This window comes from Orcinus orca, chromosome 3, assembly GCF_937001465.1.
Source record: "Orcinus orca chromosome 3, mOrcOrc1.1, whole genome shotgun sequence".
NCBI classification, from domain to species: Eukaryota; Metazoa; Chordata; class Mammalia; order Artiodactyla; family Delphinidae; genus Orcinus; species Orcinus orca.
This window is the reverse complement of record NC_064561.1, coordinates 66,660,215-66,676,029: the sequence shown is the minus strand read 5'-3', so window position 1 is coordinate 66,676,029 and position 15,815 is coordinate 66,660,215. Positions and strand designations below refer to the sequence as shown.

At 37.8% G+C, this 15,815-nt stretch overlaps 1 protein-coding gene across 2 annotated transcripts in view; it reads left to right on the top strand.

Moving 5' to 3' along the window:
- The window catches only part of NDFIP1 (Nedd4 family interacting protein 1), a 50,841-nt gene that overhangs the window by 30,805 nt on the left and 4,221 nt on the right, over positions 1-15,815 (top strand). Inside the window, exons 3-7 of one of the 2 annotated variants that reach the window (XM_004280224.4) lie at positions 3,026-3,156; positions 6,291-6,378; positions 7,350-7,474; positions 9,412-9,478; positions 12,628-12,733. In XM_004280224.4, coding sequence (XP_004280272.1) covers positions 3,026-3,156; positions 6,291-6,378; positions 7,350-7,474; positions 9,412-9,478; positions 12,628-12,731 — 515 coding nt within the window. In that variant the 3' untranslated portion in view covers positions 12,732-12,733. The remainder of the gene's footprint in view (positions 1-3,025; positions 3,157-6,290; positions 6,379-7,349; positions 7,475-9,411; positions 9,479-12,627; positions 12,734-15,815) is intronic. The other variant, XM_033406551.2, reaches the window with a different exon arrangement.

Sequence of the window (15,815 nt, the reverse complement as noted above, 5' to 3'; positions counted from 1 at the left end):
CACCAGGGAAGCCCCCTGTTTTGCTTTTTGATTCTAGTACCTGTGACCTGGAATATAGTATGTTAGATTTCTTTTATGCTAATAAATTCTTAATAAAAAAACTAGAAGTCTCGCAACTCTTTCATTTTGTTTCTCATAGTTTAAAACCATCCTTAATTAACCTTTCATCTTCCCATCTTATACCAGCTTATCTTTATAGTTTGCACACGCATGTTTAGAAGGGGTGGGGAGGAAGAAAGAAAATTGCAGTAGTTCAGGACTTTTGGTAATTAGATCTTTATGATAACCAGTTCTACTTTAATTACTGAAAATTGACCAGTTTTGATGGAACCTCTTCCATATTCTCTGAAACAGTTGTGGCAGAGTGGCAAGTACATGGCTGATGGTTAGAAATAAGAGTGGTGCACACATGTTGGCAGGGGGAAAAAAGGCACAAGTCACTATTTTGTATACTCACTTTACCTGTTTTAATTTGTGGTGTATAAATTTGGACAGTCTAACAAATACTGGATTTTTGTTTGTTTTGAATGTACTAAATAAAATGGAAAAGATTGTCGTTAAACTTTTCATGGAAACTTAAAATTATGTGAGGTGTCTATATTGATGGATCCCATTTTTAAAAACTCCGTTGAAATAGGGAAATAAAAATGTTCTTGATTTCCCTCAACTTAAGGTAGTAAGGGCAGTTCCCTGGTGGCCTAGTAGTTAGGATTCGGGCTTTCACTGTTGCGGCCTGGGCTCCTTCCCTGGTCGGGGAACCCAAGGTCACGCAAGCTGCGTGGCGCAGCCAAAAAAAAAGTTTTCCTTAAGGTAGTAGGTATCAGTTTTGTTCATGTATTCAGAATTACTGTGGCTGTGGGCGAATTCAGATTGTACCCTTCAATTTGTAAATTAACTTTTAAATTAAAAGTAAAAAGAAATTTTTAAGGAAATTATATATACAGTGTTTTATATACACATACATGCATGTATATATGTGTATGTGTAATGTATGTAAAATAGTTATTTTGACATAGAGAAAAACAAATTTCTTGAATTGGATTAGGTGGCAGCTTTAGTTTCAGTAACACATTTTCCTAATTTTCGTCTAAAACCTTTGATATTTTATTTTTCCCATTTAGATAGATGGGCGTTCCATCTGGAATTGTTTTTTCTGTGTAGTGTGAGGTAGTGGTCAAGGTTGTTCTTCCATATGGATATCCATTTGGTCCCACACCATTTATTGAAAAAGACCATTCATTCTTCTTCCACTGCTGTAATGTCACCTTTGTCGTAAATCAAGTGAATCTGTGTGTGTGTGTGTGTGCCTGTTTTATGGACTAAATATTCTGTCCTTAGGTCTATTTATTCATCTTTGTGCCTGTGCTTAACTTTCTTAATTCCAGAACTTTATAATCTTGATATCTGGTAATTAGGTCCTTTAGCCTTTGTGTTCTTCAAGATTTCCTTGATACTTCTTGGCTTTTTGTATTTTTATTTACATTTTAGAATCAGTTTGCCAATTTCCATAAAACGGATGAAACAAACAAAAATTCTGCTGGAAGTTTAGTTGGGATGGCATTGAATCTGTGTATCAATTAACATCTTTATAACGTTGCATCTTCCAGTCTATGTTAAATCCCTCCCATTTATTAAGATCTTCTTTAATTTCTCTCAATAATATTTTGTGAGTTTCAATATAGAGATAATTAGATTTATTCCTAGGTATTTGGTGTATTTTGGTGCTGTTATAAAAGGTCCGTGTATAATTTTATTTTCTCTTTGTTGCTGGCATATGAAAATACAGTTGATGGTTTATATTAACTATATGTTCAGAGACTTTCCTAAATTCATATATTAATTCTAATAGTTTGTAGATACTCTTGGATTTTCTACATATGTAACTATGTCATCCATGATTAAGGATAGATTTCTTCTTTTCCAATCCTCATGTCTTATATTTTCTTTTCTTTCCATATTGTATCAACTAGTAGTACCTCTAAGATAATGTTTGATTAGAAGTGGTAATGGTGGGCCATTTTTGTCTGATTCTCTAATCTTAGGGGAGAAAGCTTTTAATAATTTACCATTAATTATGATATTTACTCTAGATTTTTCATAGAGATTTGTGAGAGGTTAAGGAATCATAGTTTTCTTTTACAGTATTCCTAATTTGCTAAGTTTTTTTGTTATTACTAGGTATGTTATCAATGCTTTTTCTGCCCATGTGAAGACAGAATTTTTCTCCTTTTTTCTGTTAATGAGGTGAATTCCATTGATTGATAATTTCAGTAATATACTACAGTAAAATTGGAAGTTAGTTATAATTAACCAAAGAGAAAAAAGAAAAGAGTTAATCTTGATGAAGTATAGGAATTTTTTCAGAATTCTTAAGTGTTTTCAAAAATTGTATAGAAATTTAATCCATTTGTAAATAGATCTTTTCTAATAATAGATATTGAATCTTTTATAATAGAAGTCAGTGAGAATGAAGATGCAGTATTAGAAAGAAGGAATGCAAGATTTCCCACGAATAAATAATGGTTGTGTGACTGAACCTGTAATCACCTTAGGCATGCCACAGAAAACAATACGTGGCAAAAATAATGTGAAAGAATCAGAAGGGCCCAAATCTGTGAGAAATGACTTTTCACTGTTTTCAAGTTTATTTTCATGTTTATAAATGGGAGGACACCATGGTACAGATTTCCAAACACACAGGTGAATTATTTTTAGCTTAAATTTTACCTTATTCCATTATTAATATTACATGCCTTTTGTGAACACACCACATAAACAGCCAAAAAAAAAAAGTGTTCAGAAGCACTTGGGAGGGCAAAGTGAATGTGGAATTTAGATAACTGAAAAGTGGATACATTTAAAAATCATTCCCAGTCTTATGTTCATCTTTAAACACCTTTTGAGTCAATTATTCTATATGTACTGTTAGAGTGGCTGGTTTTTGTTTGCCAGAGTTAGCAGAAATCCTCTTTTTCCTCATTTCAACTAATCTTCAGATTATTATGACTTCCTTTTTATTCTGCAGCATATTTTGACTACAAAGATGAGTCTGGGTTTCCAAAGCCCCCATCTTACAATGTGGCTACCACACTGCCCAGTTATGATGAAGCTGAGAGAACCAAAGCTGAAGCTACTATCCCTTTGGTTCCTGGAAGAGTAAGTCCAACTTACCATGTTACTTGGTGCTGGTTTATGGGAATTAAGTTCTTTGCATTATCCACTTTGTGATATTACTTATGATTAAATTGATTAGTAAAAGTACAGCTAGTGTTTAAAAGCAGATACATTTTCTTTTGGGATAATAAACTCTTATCTTTTCCTGAAAACGATGAGGTAAAAGATACAAATGAGCAGAAAAATCACTAGTCAAACCAGCTCATTTTCCCTATATCTCTCCTACTGCCATCACTTTCTCAAGTCTCCTGGCATGGCTGAAACATCTTGGAGCAGGAGCTGATTTAGGAAATACACCAACTTTGCCTTGATTCTGCACACTGAATATTTTGGTGTTAGGTAGATAGCTGCTAGGGAGTCTATGGAGAGAATAAATAAGTGGAACTTCATAGAATTAAACTCAGAAGGGCTCTAACAATCATCTAGATGAACCCCATGCCACCAGCGGTCCAGATCATGCCATCTGTGGAGGCACAGTGAATTCAGATCCCATCTGGCCTGATGTTAATTCATGGGAGTGGGGGTGGGGTGTGATGAAAGCCCATGGAGAATTTTGGACACTCTTGGTTTGTGATGTCAGGCCTATAAGTGATACAGTTGTGTTTTCATAAATATTCATTCAGGTTGAAGCTGATGCAGGTGGGGCCTTGGGTGAGATATTGAGAGAAAGGAAAGCAGGATCCAGTCCCCATAAATGTGGGGCAATCAAGGCTCCAGACCCTAGGCCTGGCAGGAAACTAGAGTAAAAGATAAGAACAAGAACAGAAATTCGGTCTGGGCAGTGCAATGACACAAGCCCCAGAAGTTCGGGCCTTAGGATAGTAGACTGTTTGCAGATCATATTTATACTATGAGGGGTGAAACTCATAAAACCACTGCTGGGCAGAAGTAATAGTTTACAAGCCTAGTCTAGGCTGATTCTACCTGGTGAAATGCATTCACTTCTTGTAGGTGCTAGGGAGAAACTAAGACCCCTCATGCAGCTCACTCTCTAAAGACAAAGCAGTCTTAATATAGTTACCATGCATTGGAAGCAAACAACGTGGTTGGTACAGTGCTTGATGCTTACATGTATTTTGTATGTTGTTTCCAGTCTTCACAATAACTTTGCAAGGTAGAGATTATATTATCCCTATTTTACAAATGCAAAAATTGAGGCCCAGAGAGATTAAATAATTTGCCCAAAGTCATATAGCTAATAAGTAGCATAGGTGAGTCAAACCCAGATATTCTAGACTCCAAAGTCCTTGTATGTACTCTCCAGACCTCTTGGATTATGGTAACTGTCCCATGAAATAGACCAGGAGATTAGCTCTGATTAATCACAGAACTCTTTAGAATGCTTTTGTACACATTTAAGAACTTCTTAAGGGGCTCTTTTATTCAGCCAACACGTATAGAACACTTTTTTATATAATGTGCTATGTATTTTGCAGTGGATAGGTGGAAGGCTTTGTATAAAGCAATGCTCCTGCCATACAAGAGCTTAAAATCCAGCTGGGGAAAAGGCCCACGAAGACCTATATCTAAGGAACAGCACAAGAGCAGTGAGCGTTAAGAACTGTGACTTTAACTTTGTGATCACGGGGAAGATGGGATTTGAAGTGGGCCCCGAGTTTTGATGGATAAGAACATTCCAGAAGGAAAAGCTCAGAAAGCAGATGTGAATCAGCCAGGTGCAGGGCAGGTTCTGTGGTTGTAGTAATTGGTTTTGCTTGAGCAAAGAGTTCGTGACCAGAACTGTAGGTTGTAGAATCTTCTGAATGCTAGGCTGAGGCATTTAGACTTACACGTAGGTCACACAGAATCTTTCAGAGTTTTTAAGCATGAGTATGATAAGACAAGTATGGTGTTTTAGAAACATTAACCTGGCAACAGTTTGTAGGAGGAATCCTGGTAGTAGAGATACCAAGGACAGAAAGAACAGCTAGAAGGCATTTGTAATATTATTAGGCATTACTTCATGTATTTTTGTAGTACATCTTTGAGTAGTTATGCAAAAAACAGAATTACTTTCTAATTTGGCAAAGCCTATTTATCCTACTAGTATGCATTCATAATACTAGCTATTTCGTATTTTTAAAAAGATAAAACAAACACATTCTTATATAAATTTCAAACAATAGAGGAAAGGTGTTAAGTTAGATGAAAGCTGCCACTGCCACTTCTTCTTCAGTTCCCATCCTTCCCATCCCCCAGGGGAGCCAGTTGGCAGCTTGTTAGGAATTTCCCAGTCCTTTCCCTGTGTAGGGCAAGTTTTGGTTCTCCCTAAAGTGTTTTTTTTTTTTTTCATTTGAGGAACCCTCATTGTACTGTGTACAAGTCTACCACTTTTACTTTTAAGCGTATATTCATTTATTTTTCAATATCTCAACACTTATCTACAATTAGTTGAAAAGGTAAGTTGCATATGTTGGTGTCATTGTTGGTCAAGATCATCTTCCTTCTAGACTTGCAACACTGTGTTTTCAGGTTAGGATGGAAAGGATCCTATCTGCCAACAAGATTGGAAGTGAGGTTGTTTCAGACCTATGTACCAATATAAACAAATGGTTATGGAGCAGTGGGCAGCGCTGTTAGACTCTTCACGTATGATGACACTATCTTCTTCCACCGCTCCACCCCACCCCACCCCAAGTCAGTCTCATAAAGCACTTGAGCTAGTCAATGGTATCTTCTTAATAGGCCCAGGATTACGAATATTCTGGGCTAAACAGGCCCTGGATTACTGATATTCTAGAATTTAAGCCAAATGTGTAAGAAAAATTTCTTTTTCTTTTCTTTATGTATATATTTCTTTTCTTTATATTTATATATATATAAAAGGAAGAGTGAACAGTTCTTTGTGAACTTCATAATTTTTGAAGTGTATTGTTAAAGAACTTGGGTTATAAAGTGAAAAATTCCTTTCACTGAGAAAAAATTATATCTTTTACTTATAAGACAAATGAAAATTTTAACGTATAGTTAAAGCCTTAATGCTCCTAGTTTTGAATTGAGCCGAAGCAGTATGTTTTCTCATTGGAACTCACTTTCATCCCTTTCTCTGTTTTTCTTGATGTCTTTCCTTTGCCTTGAAATAATTTATTGTGAATTTACCTTTTCTTTTCATTTAGGATGAGGATTTTGTGGGTCGGGATGATTTTGATGATCCTGACCAGATGAGGATAGGAAACGATGGGATTTTCATGTTAACTTTTTTCAGTAAGTATATACACACAGCAGAGCCACTTCCCACAAACCAGAGTGCTTTGGATTATGAGTGAATATGACTGAATTAAAAGAACTAGTTGAGTTAATACATTATATTTATTACATATATTTAATACATTATATTTATTTTAATACATTTTATTTAATGTATTACATTATATTTGATGCCTTTTCCTGAGATGTTCAGAGCTTAGTACACTTTTAATATCCTTTCTGTTTGTCTTTTATTTCTGTGAATACCTATGCAAAATATAATTAAAGCAGTTTTGGGGGTTGCTTCATTTTTACATGATCTAATAAGCTTCAGTCTTGCAGTCTTCAAGGCCCCTTAGCATTCCTCCTACTCATTCCTGACCGTGGACTAGGAATTAAATGCCTTCGATGAATTTTATTTTACAGGCTTCTATTTTCTAATACGTCAACGTCAGCCCGATTTTTCCCCCTTGATGTTATTTTGCATTTAGGTTTCCATATGCCTGACTTGGAAGTGAGCAACAATTTCTTTAATTTGCTGTATTAAAAAGATATGAAGCAAATGCAGTGCTTTTAGAGGTGACGTGTTACATAAGCTGTCAAAATTCGTAGAAGCAGGAGGTGAATGACTTGAATCAGTTTATTTGGGGGCACTAATTTAATGTTCAAATAATGTTTATTTACTCAGGTGTAACACATACAGTAAAGGGCACAAGTCATAAGTATTCAGTGTGGTGATATTAAGGCATTTTTGAAAGCGTATATAGCAGTAGATGTAATAATATAACACCTGATATCCAGAGACTGTGTTTTCTTGTTTGCTTTTGGGAGGAAGACAGAGGATGGATGTTTTGGGGAAGTGGGATAAGGGTTTTGGAGGGTGGGCTAAGCCATTTAAGCAGAAGCAAGTACAGAGGGCACCTTAGGGCACTCTTGCTCCTTGGGTAACAGGACATGTCTGACCTCTTGTTTTCTCTTGGCTTTTACAGTGGCATTCCTCTTTAACTGGATTGGGTTTTTCCTGTCTTTTTGCCTGACCACTTCAGCTGCAGGAAGGTATGGGGCCATTTCAGGATTTGGTCTCTCTCTAATTAAGTGGATCCTGATTGTCAGGGTAAGTTGTGCAACAGTAATGATAGTCTGTAGAGAAGCAATAAGTAGAATAATTTTGAATATTTGATTTTTTTTTCATCTGCTTTTTGGAATCACTTAAAAATGATTTTTGATTTGTCTTTGTTCTGGTTTCATGAAATTGAACCTAGATCAGTTGCAGTTGGTTCATGCACCCAAGTTTCGTAGTCAAATCTAGTGAATATTGGTGGTCCAAGGGCATCCATCTATCCTTGTTCACCAGCTGCTTTCTCTGTTTTTAATGTTTGTAATGTGATAATACATGTATTTGTTCTGAAATTAGTTGTTTTTATAATAAAAGAAAGACTCTGTCACCTCTCTCGTATCTCATCAAAAGCACACATTCCTCTCATTAATGCTACTGAAGTTTTAGTCTTTCTTCTCTCCTTCCCTCTCTTCTTTTCTCCCTCCTTCCTCCCTCCTATCCTTCCTCCCTTCCAGGATTGGTTATCAGTAGCATCATTGGTTATGCCATAATGTTTGGAGAGCCAAAACTATTTAACTGTTTAACAAGCCCTACTCCATTAGGGGCCCTTATCTCTAAGGTAAATTAGAGAGAGATCTTCAGGAGTTACCAGTTAGTTAGAATTGCATGAAGTTAATTTAAAGTTGTAAAATATCTAGTCTCTTAAAGTGTCCTCTGATTTTGGATAGGTTTACTGCCATGGTTAACTTTATATATAAAACCAATGTGTTTATCATAAATTGACATTAACTAATTAATGAGTGTTGACTGAGCATTGGAGTTTTTCAAAGTTATTTATTCTAAAGGAATTGTTAACGTTTTTAGAATTTCAGGTTCCTTTGAGAATCTGATAAAAGTTACATGCTTTTCTCCTAGATGGCTAATGTGTACTCACCTAAAACATGGACTTTAAGTTAAGAACTCAAGCCCTAAAGAGGTTTTTCATTCTTTCTCTATAAACCTTGTTATTTTATTAAGAAATAAAATACTGTATTTAATGCTCAAACTGTGCTAAAGTCCATACTGTGTAAAGCCTCCAATAGAAACAAGATCAAATTAGTTACCAATCTTTTTATTTTTACTAAACTTTTAATTGAATTGAATGAATCAGCTTGTATTAGTTAGGATGGCTTTTTGAGTAACAGAAAACCTAGCTCAAAATGGCTTAGAAAACAATGGGGAAACTTTATTTCCTGTGAAAATAAGTCCTGACATGGAGGTTAGTTAAATGTTTCACTGACATCATCGAGGACAGCTGACGGTCTGCTCAACATGTTAGTGTAGCTGCTCCACCCTCAGGGTTAAGATGGCCAAGGCAGTTTAAGGCATCACATCAGAAACACAACAGTGTTCAACAGAAGAAAGGGAACTATTTCTTCTCCTCCTTTTCTTCTTAAAAGCTAGGAAACCTTCTCAGCAGCCCTCAGTTCCATTGGCCAGAATAACATTATGTGCTAGTCCCTGGCAAAGGAATGTGATCATCATGATGTATGTGACAAAAGTTTTCCAAGGTCAAGACATGGCTGGAGGCATAGGAACAAAATCAGGGATCATTAGAAAAGAGGTCCGATAGTTGGGTTTGGCACTGGGTAAGCAAAATGAAAGTTATCATCAAGACATATTTCTACAAGGGAAAATAACGTGGGCAAAAAAAAAAAAAATTTTTTTTTAAAAACAAGCAGATTTGAGCACTTTCAAAACAAGGCGTATGTAAAGCCGAAAGCTATCATATTTCAAGATTGCTTTTCCATGAAAGAAAATATATTTACGTATATTATAGTCATTTCAAATCTGTACTGTAAAGAATACTTTCACTAACTTCTTAGAAATTTTTGTAAGAACTAAATGAATAGCATTAGTATACAAGACAAAATCTTGTGTTTTGTAAACTCTTAAGCTAAAATGTGAAATTATATCTGCTGAGGTGCTCTGAAGTATTTTGCTTTATTTTTCAGTTTTCTACTTACTTCCCTGGATATTTTGATGGTCAGTACTGGCTCTGGTGGGTGTTCCTGGTTTTAGGTAAGTGCTCTTAACAAAGACAAAGGAGAGGAAAGATTATGTTAAATTTTAGAAGTAAAATTACTTTTATTAAGCCCTCATCTCACTTACTATACAGTAATATATTAGCAATAGTAAGTATAATTTTTAAAATATTTCAAGGATTAGGCTCTTGTCACCATCAGAGTAACATAAATGTTCATAGAACGTCTCTTAGTGGTGATAAATTTCTCTTAACCCGTCCATATACACTTCTCACATTTCCTGTGTGGCCAGAGGGGCACACTGATAAGATGACTTTATAGTCCATAGATCTGTTTTCCCCTTGTGAGTTATTGCCGCAAAGCATTCACAAGCTCAACCCCAAATTGCTTATAGGTATATTGTAACCAGCTGAACTACTCAGGAGTATATGTGGCCTATATTCAGTTGGATCTATCGGTAGAAAACAGAAAATGTATAACCTTACTAGACATAACTTCTGGAAGAACCGCCAGAAGTTATGTCTAGTAAGAATTGGGGTTCCAGAATTCTTTAGTTTGCTGTTGTTGCGAATAAGAATTATTTTGTGATGAGAGGGAGGAATTTTTAAAAAAAAAATATACCAGCCATTTCAGGTTGTTGGTCTTCAGATTATACTTATTACTCTGAATTTTTATTTTAAAATCTTTTCTTCCAAGACATCTTAAAGCAAAGAAATGAGCAGTGTGGTGAATACTGTTGGTTTCCTCATTGTAGAGAAAATACATATGATACAGTAACAGACCATCATCACTGCTGTCATTTCTACAATAGCAGAGACATCCTGTAGCTGTTAAAGATGGTATAATTGCCTCACTCTGCTTCTGTGACATCATTTTCTCCTATCCTAACATGTCTCCTGTTTCAGGCCTTTTTGTTGTCTCCTTGATTAGGATCCTTGGTTCCAGGGCTGCTAATGGGTCTGGCTAGCATAGTGTAGAACCCATGCCTGACAGGTGCTTAATATATTCAGGACCTACCTGTTTTACCCAGGGTAATAGAGCCATGTATTGCTGACCCTAAATTTTACTTAGAAAATACAAGTCATCCATGATGTCATCCCCCACCTCCCCAGCAGCATCATCTGCTCTACTATTGGTCATTGGCATTCCAAGGAAAGAGAGAGAGTGATTTTTACCCCTTCCCTTGATTACTGAGAAACTTTTTTTAAAAGTGACCTACAGGAGAGTTACTTTAGAGGAGTAGTTCCTTGACTTGCTTATTCTCTAAACTGTACCTTTAAGAGAAAGTCTGACTCCTCATCTTCCCCCAAGCCGCCTAAAGTCCAAGCAAATCCTGAATAGACCAAAGAAGAGTCATTAAGCATAATTTTAGGTTGATTGTTGACAGCGTTGATAATTTAAAGAAATTTAATGAGCTGATTTCCTTCATATATTAAAGTTTCATGGGAGATGAATTTATAGTACTTTGTAATTCATCATTCTTGCTATCTTACTGCTTACTGATAAGCAAAAAGTAGTGAGACTTTGGATGTACTTAATGTATTTGGATCCAGTGTTTGGGTCATTTTTGGAACCGCTTGCAGAGAGAACTTTTTTTTTTTTTTTGAGTTTTTCCTGCAGAGAACAGGTCTGTACAAAGTTCTCAAGCTGGCAGCTCATAAGCTATAGCTAGCCTGCAGTTGTGGTTTGTATGTTCCGCAGTTATTTTCAGAAGTTTTTTGTTGTTGTTGTTGTTTTTGTGGTACGCGGGCCTCTCACTGTTGCGGCCTCTCCCGTTGCAGAGCACAGGCTCTGGACGCGCAGGCTCAGGGGCCATGGCTCACGGGCCTAGCCGCTCTGTGGCATGTGGAATCTTCCCGGACTAGGGCACGAACCCGTGTCCCCTGCATTGGCAGGCGGACTCTCAACCACTGTGCCACCAGGGAAGCCCCAAGAAGTTTTTTTTTTTATTATTATTAGTTGTCTTCGCATGAAAATCAAGAATTTTCATATAAAATACCTGCATTTTTTAACCTTTCAAAATTGAAATGTCTAGCAAAACTGACCTATATTCATTCCAACATGGCACCCATCCTTTGACTGGAGCTGGCTTGTTGATTTTGGTGCCAAAAGGATGATGTTGTGCTCAGTGCTGATGATTCTTGGTTACTGCCAAAAATCATTTCTATTTGAGTACAAAGAGTCTTATACTCCTTGAGTCTATTTTAAAATGTATCCAAAAGAAAGTGATTGCTTAGAGCTGGGGAGATGGGAGGAGGGTAGGAAATGGGGAATGGCTCCTTAGTGGGTACAAGATATTTTTAAGGGCGACAGAGTTCTAAAATTGGATTGTAGTTTTAACTGACTAAAAGCCAGTGAATCGTACACATTAAATGGGTAAACTTTATGGTATGTAAATTATATCTCCATAAAGGTGTTTATAAAAAATGTGTCTAAGACTCAGGGACCATCTCTGGAGGAGGAGGGCCGGGAGTATGTGAGCTACCATTGGAGGGGGCTCGTCACCTTCCCCGCTGACTCCTAAATTAAGAGTAGAGAAATACAGTTGAGAATATGAGAATTGCTGTAAAGGTAAGGGGAGCCTGACATCTAGTGGACAACATTATGTACTGTCTTTGGAAAAAAAGAAGCCCACAGCAAGAAAGGATGGAATTTTTTTTTTTTGAGAAAAACAGTTTATAACCTCTCTAAAAAGAGTATATTATCTTGGAATACTTTTTTGGAACTCAGAAGGTAGCTTTTGGGAATTACCTGGTGGTCCAGTGGTTAGGATTCCACCCTTTCACTGCTGTGGTCGCAGGTTCCGTCCCTCGTTGGGGATCTAAGATCCCTGGAGCCGTGGGGCGAGGCCGGAGTCGGGGCAGGGGAGAGAAGGTAGGTTTTGATAATGCTTCTCAATGAGGCTTCCAAATGTAAATGTTTGGCCCCATCTTAGTTTTGTTTCCTTTTTAGACCACTTAGATTCTGAATGTGCAAGAGAGACTGTTTTGGCTCTTGAGATTATGTATTCTCATTGAGAAGTGGAAAATTTGGTGTGGAAATCCTTTGGAAATTTTAGAGGCAATTGTGTTTTGATAGCTTTTAGCAGAAAAATGATGAAGAATTGGTATCAGAAGGGATATTTCTGGGGAGTGGACTTAATATGGGAATTATAAACTCATTCTTGACTTCTCTTTTTTAAATTAGGCTTTCTCCTGTTTCTCAGAGGATTTATCAATTATGCAAAAGTCCGGAAGATGCCAGAAACTTTCTCAAATCTCCCCAGGACCAGAGTTCTCTTTATTTATTAAAGGTATTAAAGAAAAAAACTTTATTGTAGTCCCAGTGTAATCATGTGATGCATTGCAGATGACTATTCAAGTTTAGAGTAGAGTGTACACCCTGTGGTAGGGGATATGGAGAAGGTAAGGAAGCCTTGTCTTTCAGTTTCTAGTTTAGTAAGGGGTGTTTCTATGAAAAAAACTATTAAAAAAGGCAAGTTAGAAAAACTGCCGAAGGAGAAAACATTATCTCATGTTCAGACAATGCAGAAGAGGCTCGACTGGGACTCAGGGTCCTAGATCTTTGAACCGTGAATCCCGAAGCTGCTGCTGCCTGCAGTTTTACCGGTTCCAGAGGACTGTAGCGAGAAGGAGCCTCTCAGGCCTGATCACTCAGCTCAGTTATGTGGGACCCTAAACCCCAGAGCTGACAGGACCATGAGTACTTTAGGAACTCCTTTTGCCTGGCCACTGACAAGCCCATCAAGGCTTCCGTCTTCTCAGGTTAGTCAGAGAGGCTTTCCTGATCCCTTTTCTTCAGGTTCCCATCCTAATGTTGCCATTCTGGTGGTAGTGTCAAACCCCAGGAAAGGAAGGGGAGGAAAGGGCCTTTTCCCTTGCCTGGAACAGGAGGACTAAGCCTTGCCGAGGCTCTTTGGTTCACCCGTGGTTTTCCCCAGAGGCTGACTCCATCTTACATCACTAGCTACAAAAAGGAGGAGTTAGGGAATCTTGGGAAAGAGTACACCAGAGAGAGGCCTCTGGTTACAAGATCTAACCTTCGTGGAGTTGACTCTTTGTTACTTCAGACTGTTGAGGACAGGTGGGACCAGGCTGGTTGAAGGCCTCAAGCAAGGATTTGTGAAGGTTGTAGCAGTTGAGATAAACCTGAAATGATAGGTAGGAAGTGTAAATGATCGTGGAAATTGTTGGGTGGGGAAGCATTTCAGAGTCACCTAAGGCCAAGCATTGAATAGGAATAGAGGCAGAGAAGTTACGGAGCTGGCTTAAGGGACAGCAGTGTGATTGTAGCATAAAGGAGTGTTGAGGATTAAGGCTGGAAAGCCAGGCTGAGACAGTGTTCTCAACTATCTTGAGCACTAAGCCCGTTTGCGGTGGAAGTGTTGAACTCATAGAGCAGCCCTTTAAACCCAGTGATGTGTTGGCTCAACACAAGGCTGACTCCATGTGAGCATCAGGTTGTTCTGTATTTGCTGTTGGGTTAGCATAGTTTATGTAAGTAATCATATGCTAAGAGTGTAGTTCTCAGTTTTGAAGATTTGCGGTGATCTTAGCATGCAGAGTAGAGTTCTCAGTTTTGAAGATTCGTGGTGGTCTCAGAATATATGCTTCTAGAAAAGAAAGTACCGTATTTAATTTGCCAGGTGGTGAGATGGTATTGAAAGTTTTTAAGCAACAGAATAATGTGATGAGAACTTCTTAAATGAAACAAAAATTTTTTCAAGCATGGCGTAATAGTAATAACTAATGTTTGTCAACTTTTTGATATATCAGATACTGTACTAAGCACTTTACATGTATAATTAAATGTTCTTACATAAGTAACAAAGGTTACAGTGACAGATAAGCTCAGATACATGCATGGTAGAGTATATTCATAAGGCATTTCTTATAAAAGTTAAAGAAAGCATGGAAAGAACTTAGGTTCTGTTGGTTAAAGTCAGTTTCTTCAAAGGAGCGTGGACTTTTATTTGAGAGATAATTTTAGCCATTAAGAATACCACTTGTGTGTATGATTTTTTTTTTTTAAAGAAAGGGAATGTTTTGTTGCATGTTTAAAATGTCCTGAGTGGTGTGTCCTGAATTTGAATTCAGTTACACAGTCTGGGCACAGATGGACACTGACACCACTGGCCTAGGTCCTAATGCCTGTGATGTGCCTGTGTTTGTGTCTAGGACATCCTAACTTTAAGAGGCTTGTCAGATATTTTGTGTGGTTTTATTGTAGTTAACCATTGTCATCTTTTTTCTTCCTCTACATATCTGATTATAATTTGTAGTTACTTCTAAGCCCTAGGTTTAACTCTTACCTACCATAGATTCAAAAGTTAATTCTTGGGCTTCCCTGGTGGCGCAGTGGTTGAGAGTCCACCTGCCGATGCAGGGGACACGGGTTCGTGCCCTGGTCCGGGAAGATCCCATGTGCTGCGGAGCGGCTGGGCCCGTGAGCCATGGCCCCTGAGCCTGCGCGTCCGGAGCCTGTGCTCCGCAACGGGAGAGGCCACAACAGTGAGAGGCCCGCATACCGCAAAAAAAAAAAAAGTTAATTCTTTGGGGTCACCACAGTTCTTCTTAGGATGAATGCTTGAAATCACCTGCAGATTTCCCCTAATCCATTGGTGCCCAACATATCCTGAGGGGACAGATTCCTCCTGCCCTCCCTCCCTCCCTTTCTTCCTTCCTTCACAGATTCTATAGGTCTAGTCTAATGGCTTTGACTTTCTAAATGGAATGAGGCCACACCTCTGTCTGTTCTCTTCATTCTTCAGTTAGAAGGCAATTGCAGGCTTTATTAGAGGATGCATACATTCTTGCTTCTAATACATGACAGGTTGACATGACAATACAGGTTGAGAGAAAGCCTGAACTTCTCAGTTTTCCTGTATTGTTAGGGACTTGGAGGGTTTTTTTGTTTATAAAATTTGTTATTATTGTTTTGATTTTCTAAAACTTCTGAAATGCTTTATGGGTATATTCTAAATGTAAAACAAAGCATCTTTAGGGTTATGAGTTGAAGTAGGCAGCCCTTAGTTAAGTAATAATGCTGTTGGAGGGGTAAAGGGATATTATAGACCTGGTGTTCTCTGTATTTTGGAGCCAGAGGCCTTACAGTGCTTTAGGCATTGTCAGAGACTCAGAGGTATATGAATAAAGTTCCCCAGTGGAGGGCATAGTAGGGTTTCTTTGCTTTCCTGTCTGACTTTGATATCCTAGTTGATTTGAAATTGTCCCAGACATGCCCAGAGGATTCAGAGCTCCAAATTAGGGGTTTAGGGACTTACAGCAGCATTTAGAATTTTAATAACTTCCTTACTAACTTCCAGTATCCCCAGAGGGAACCCAAAAAGCTGTAATATCTCATGGGACTGAATT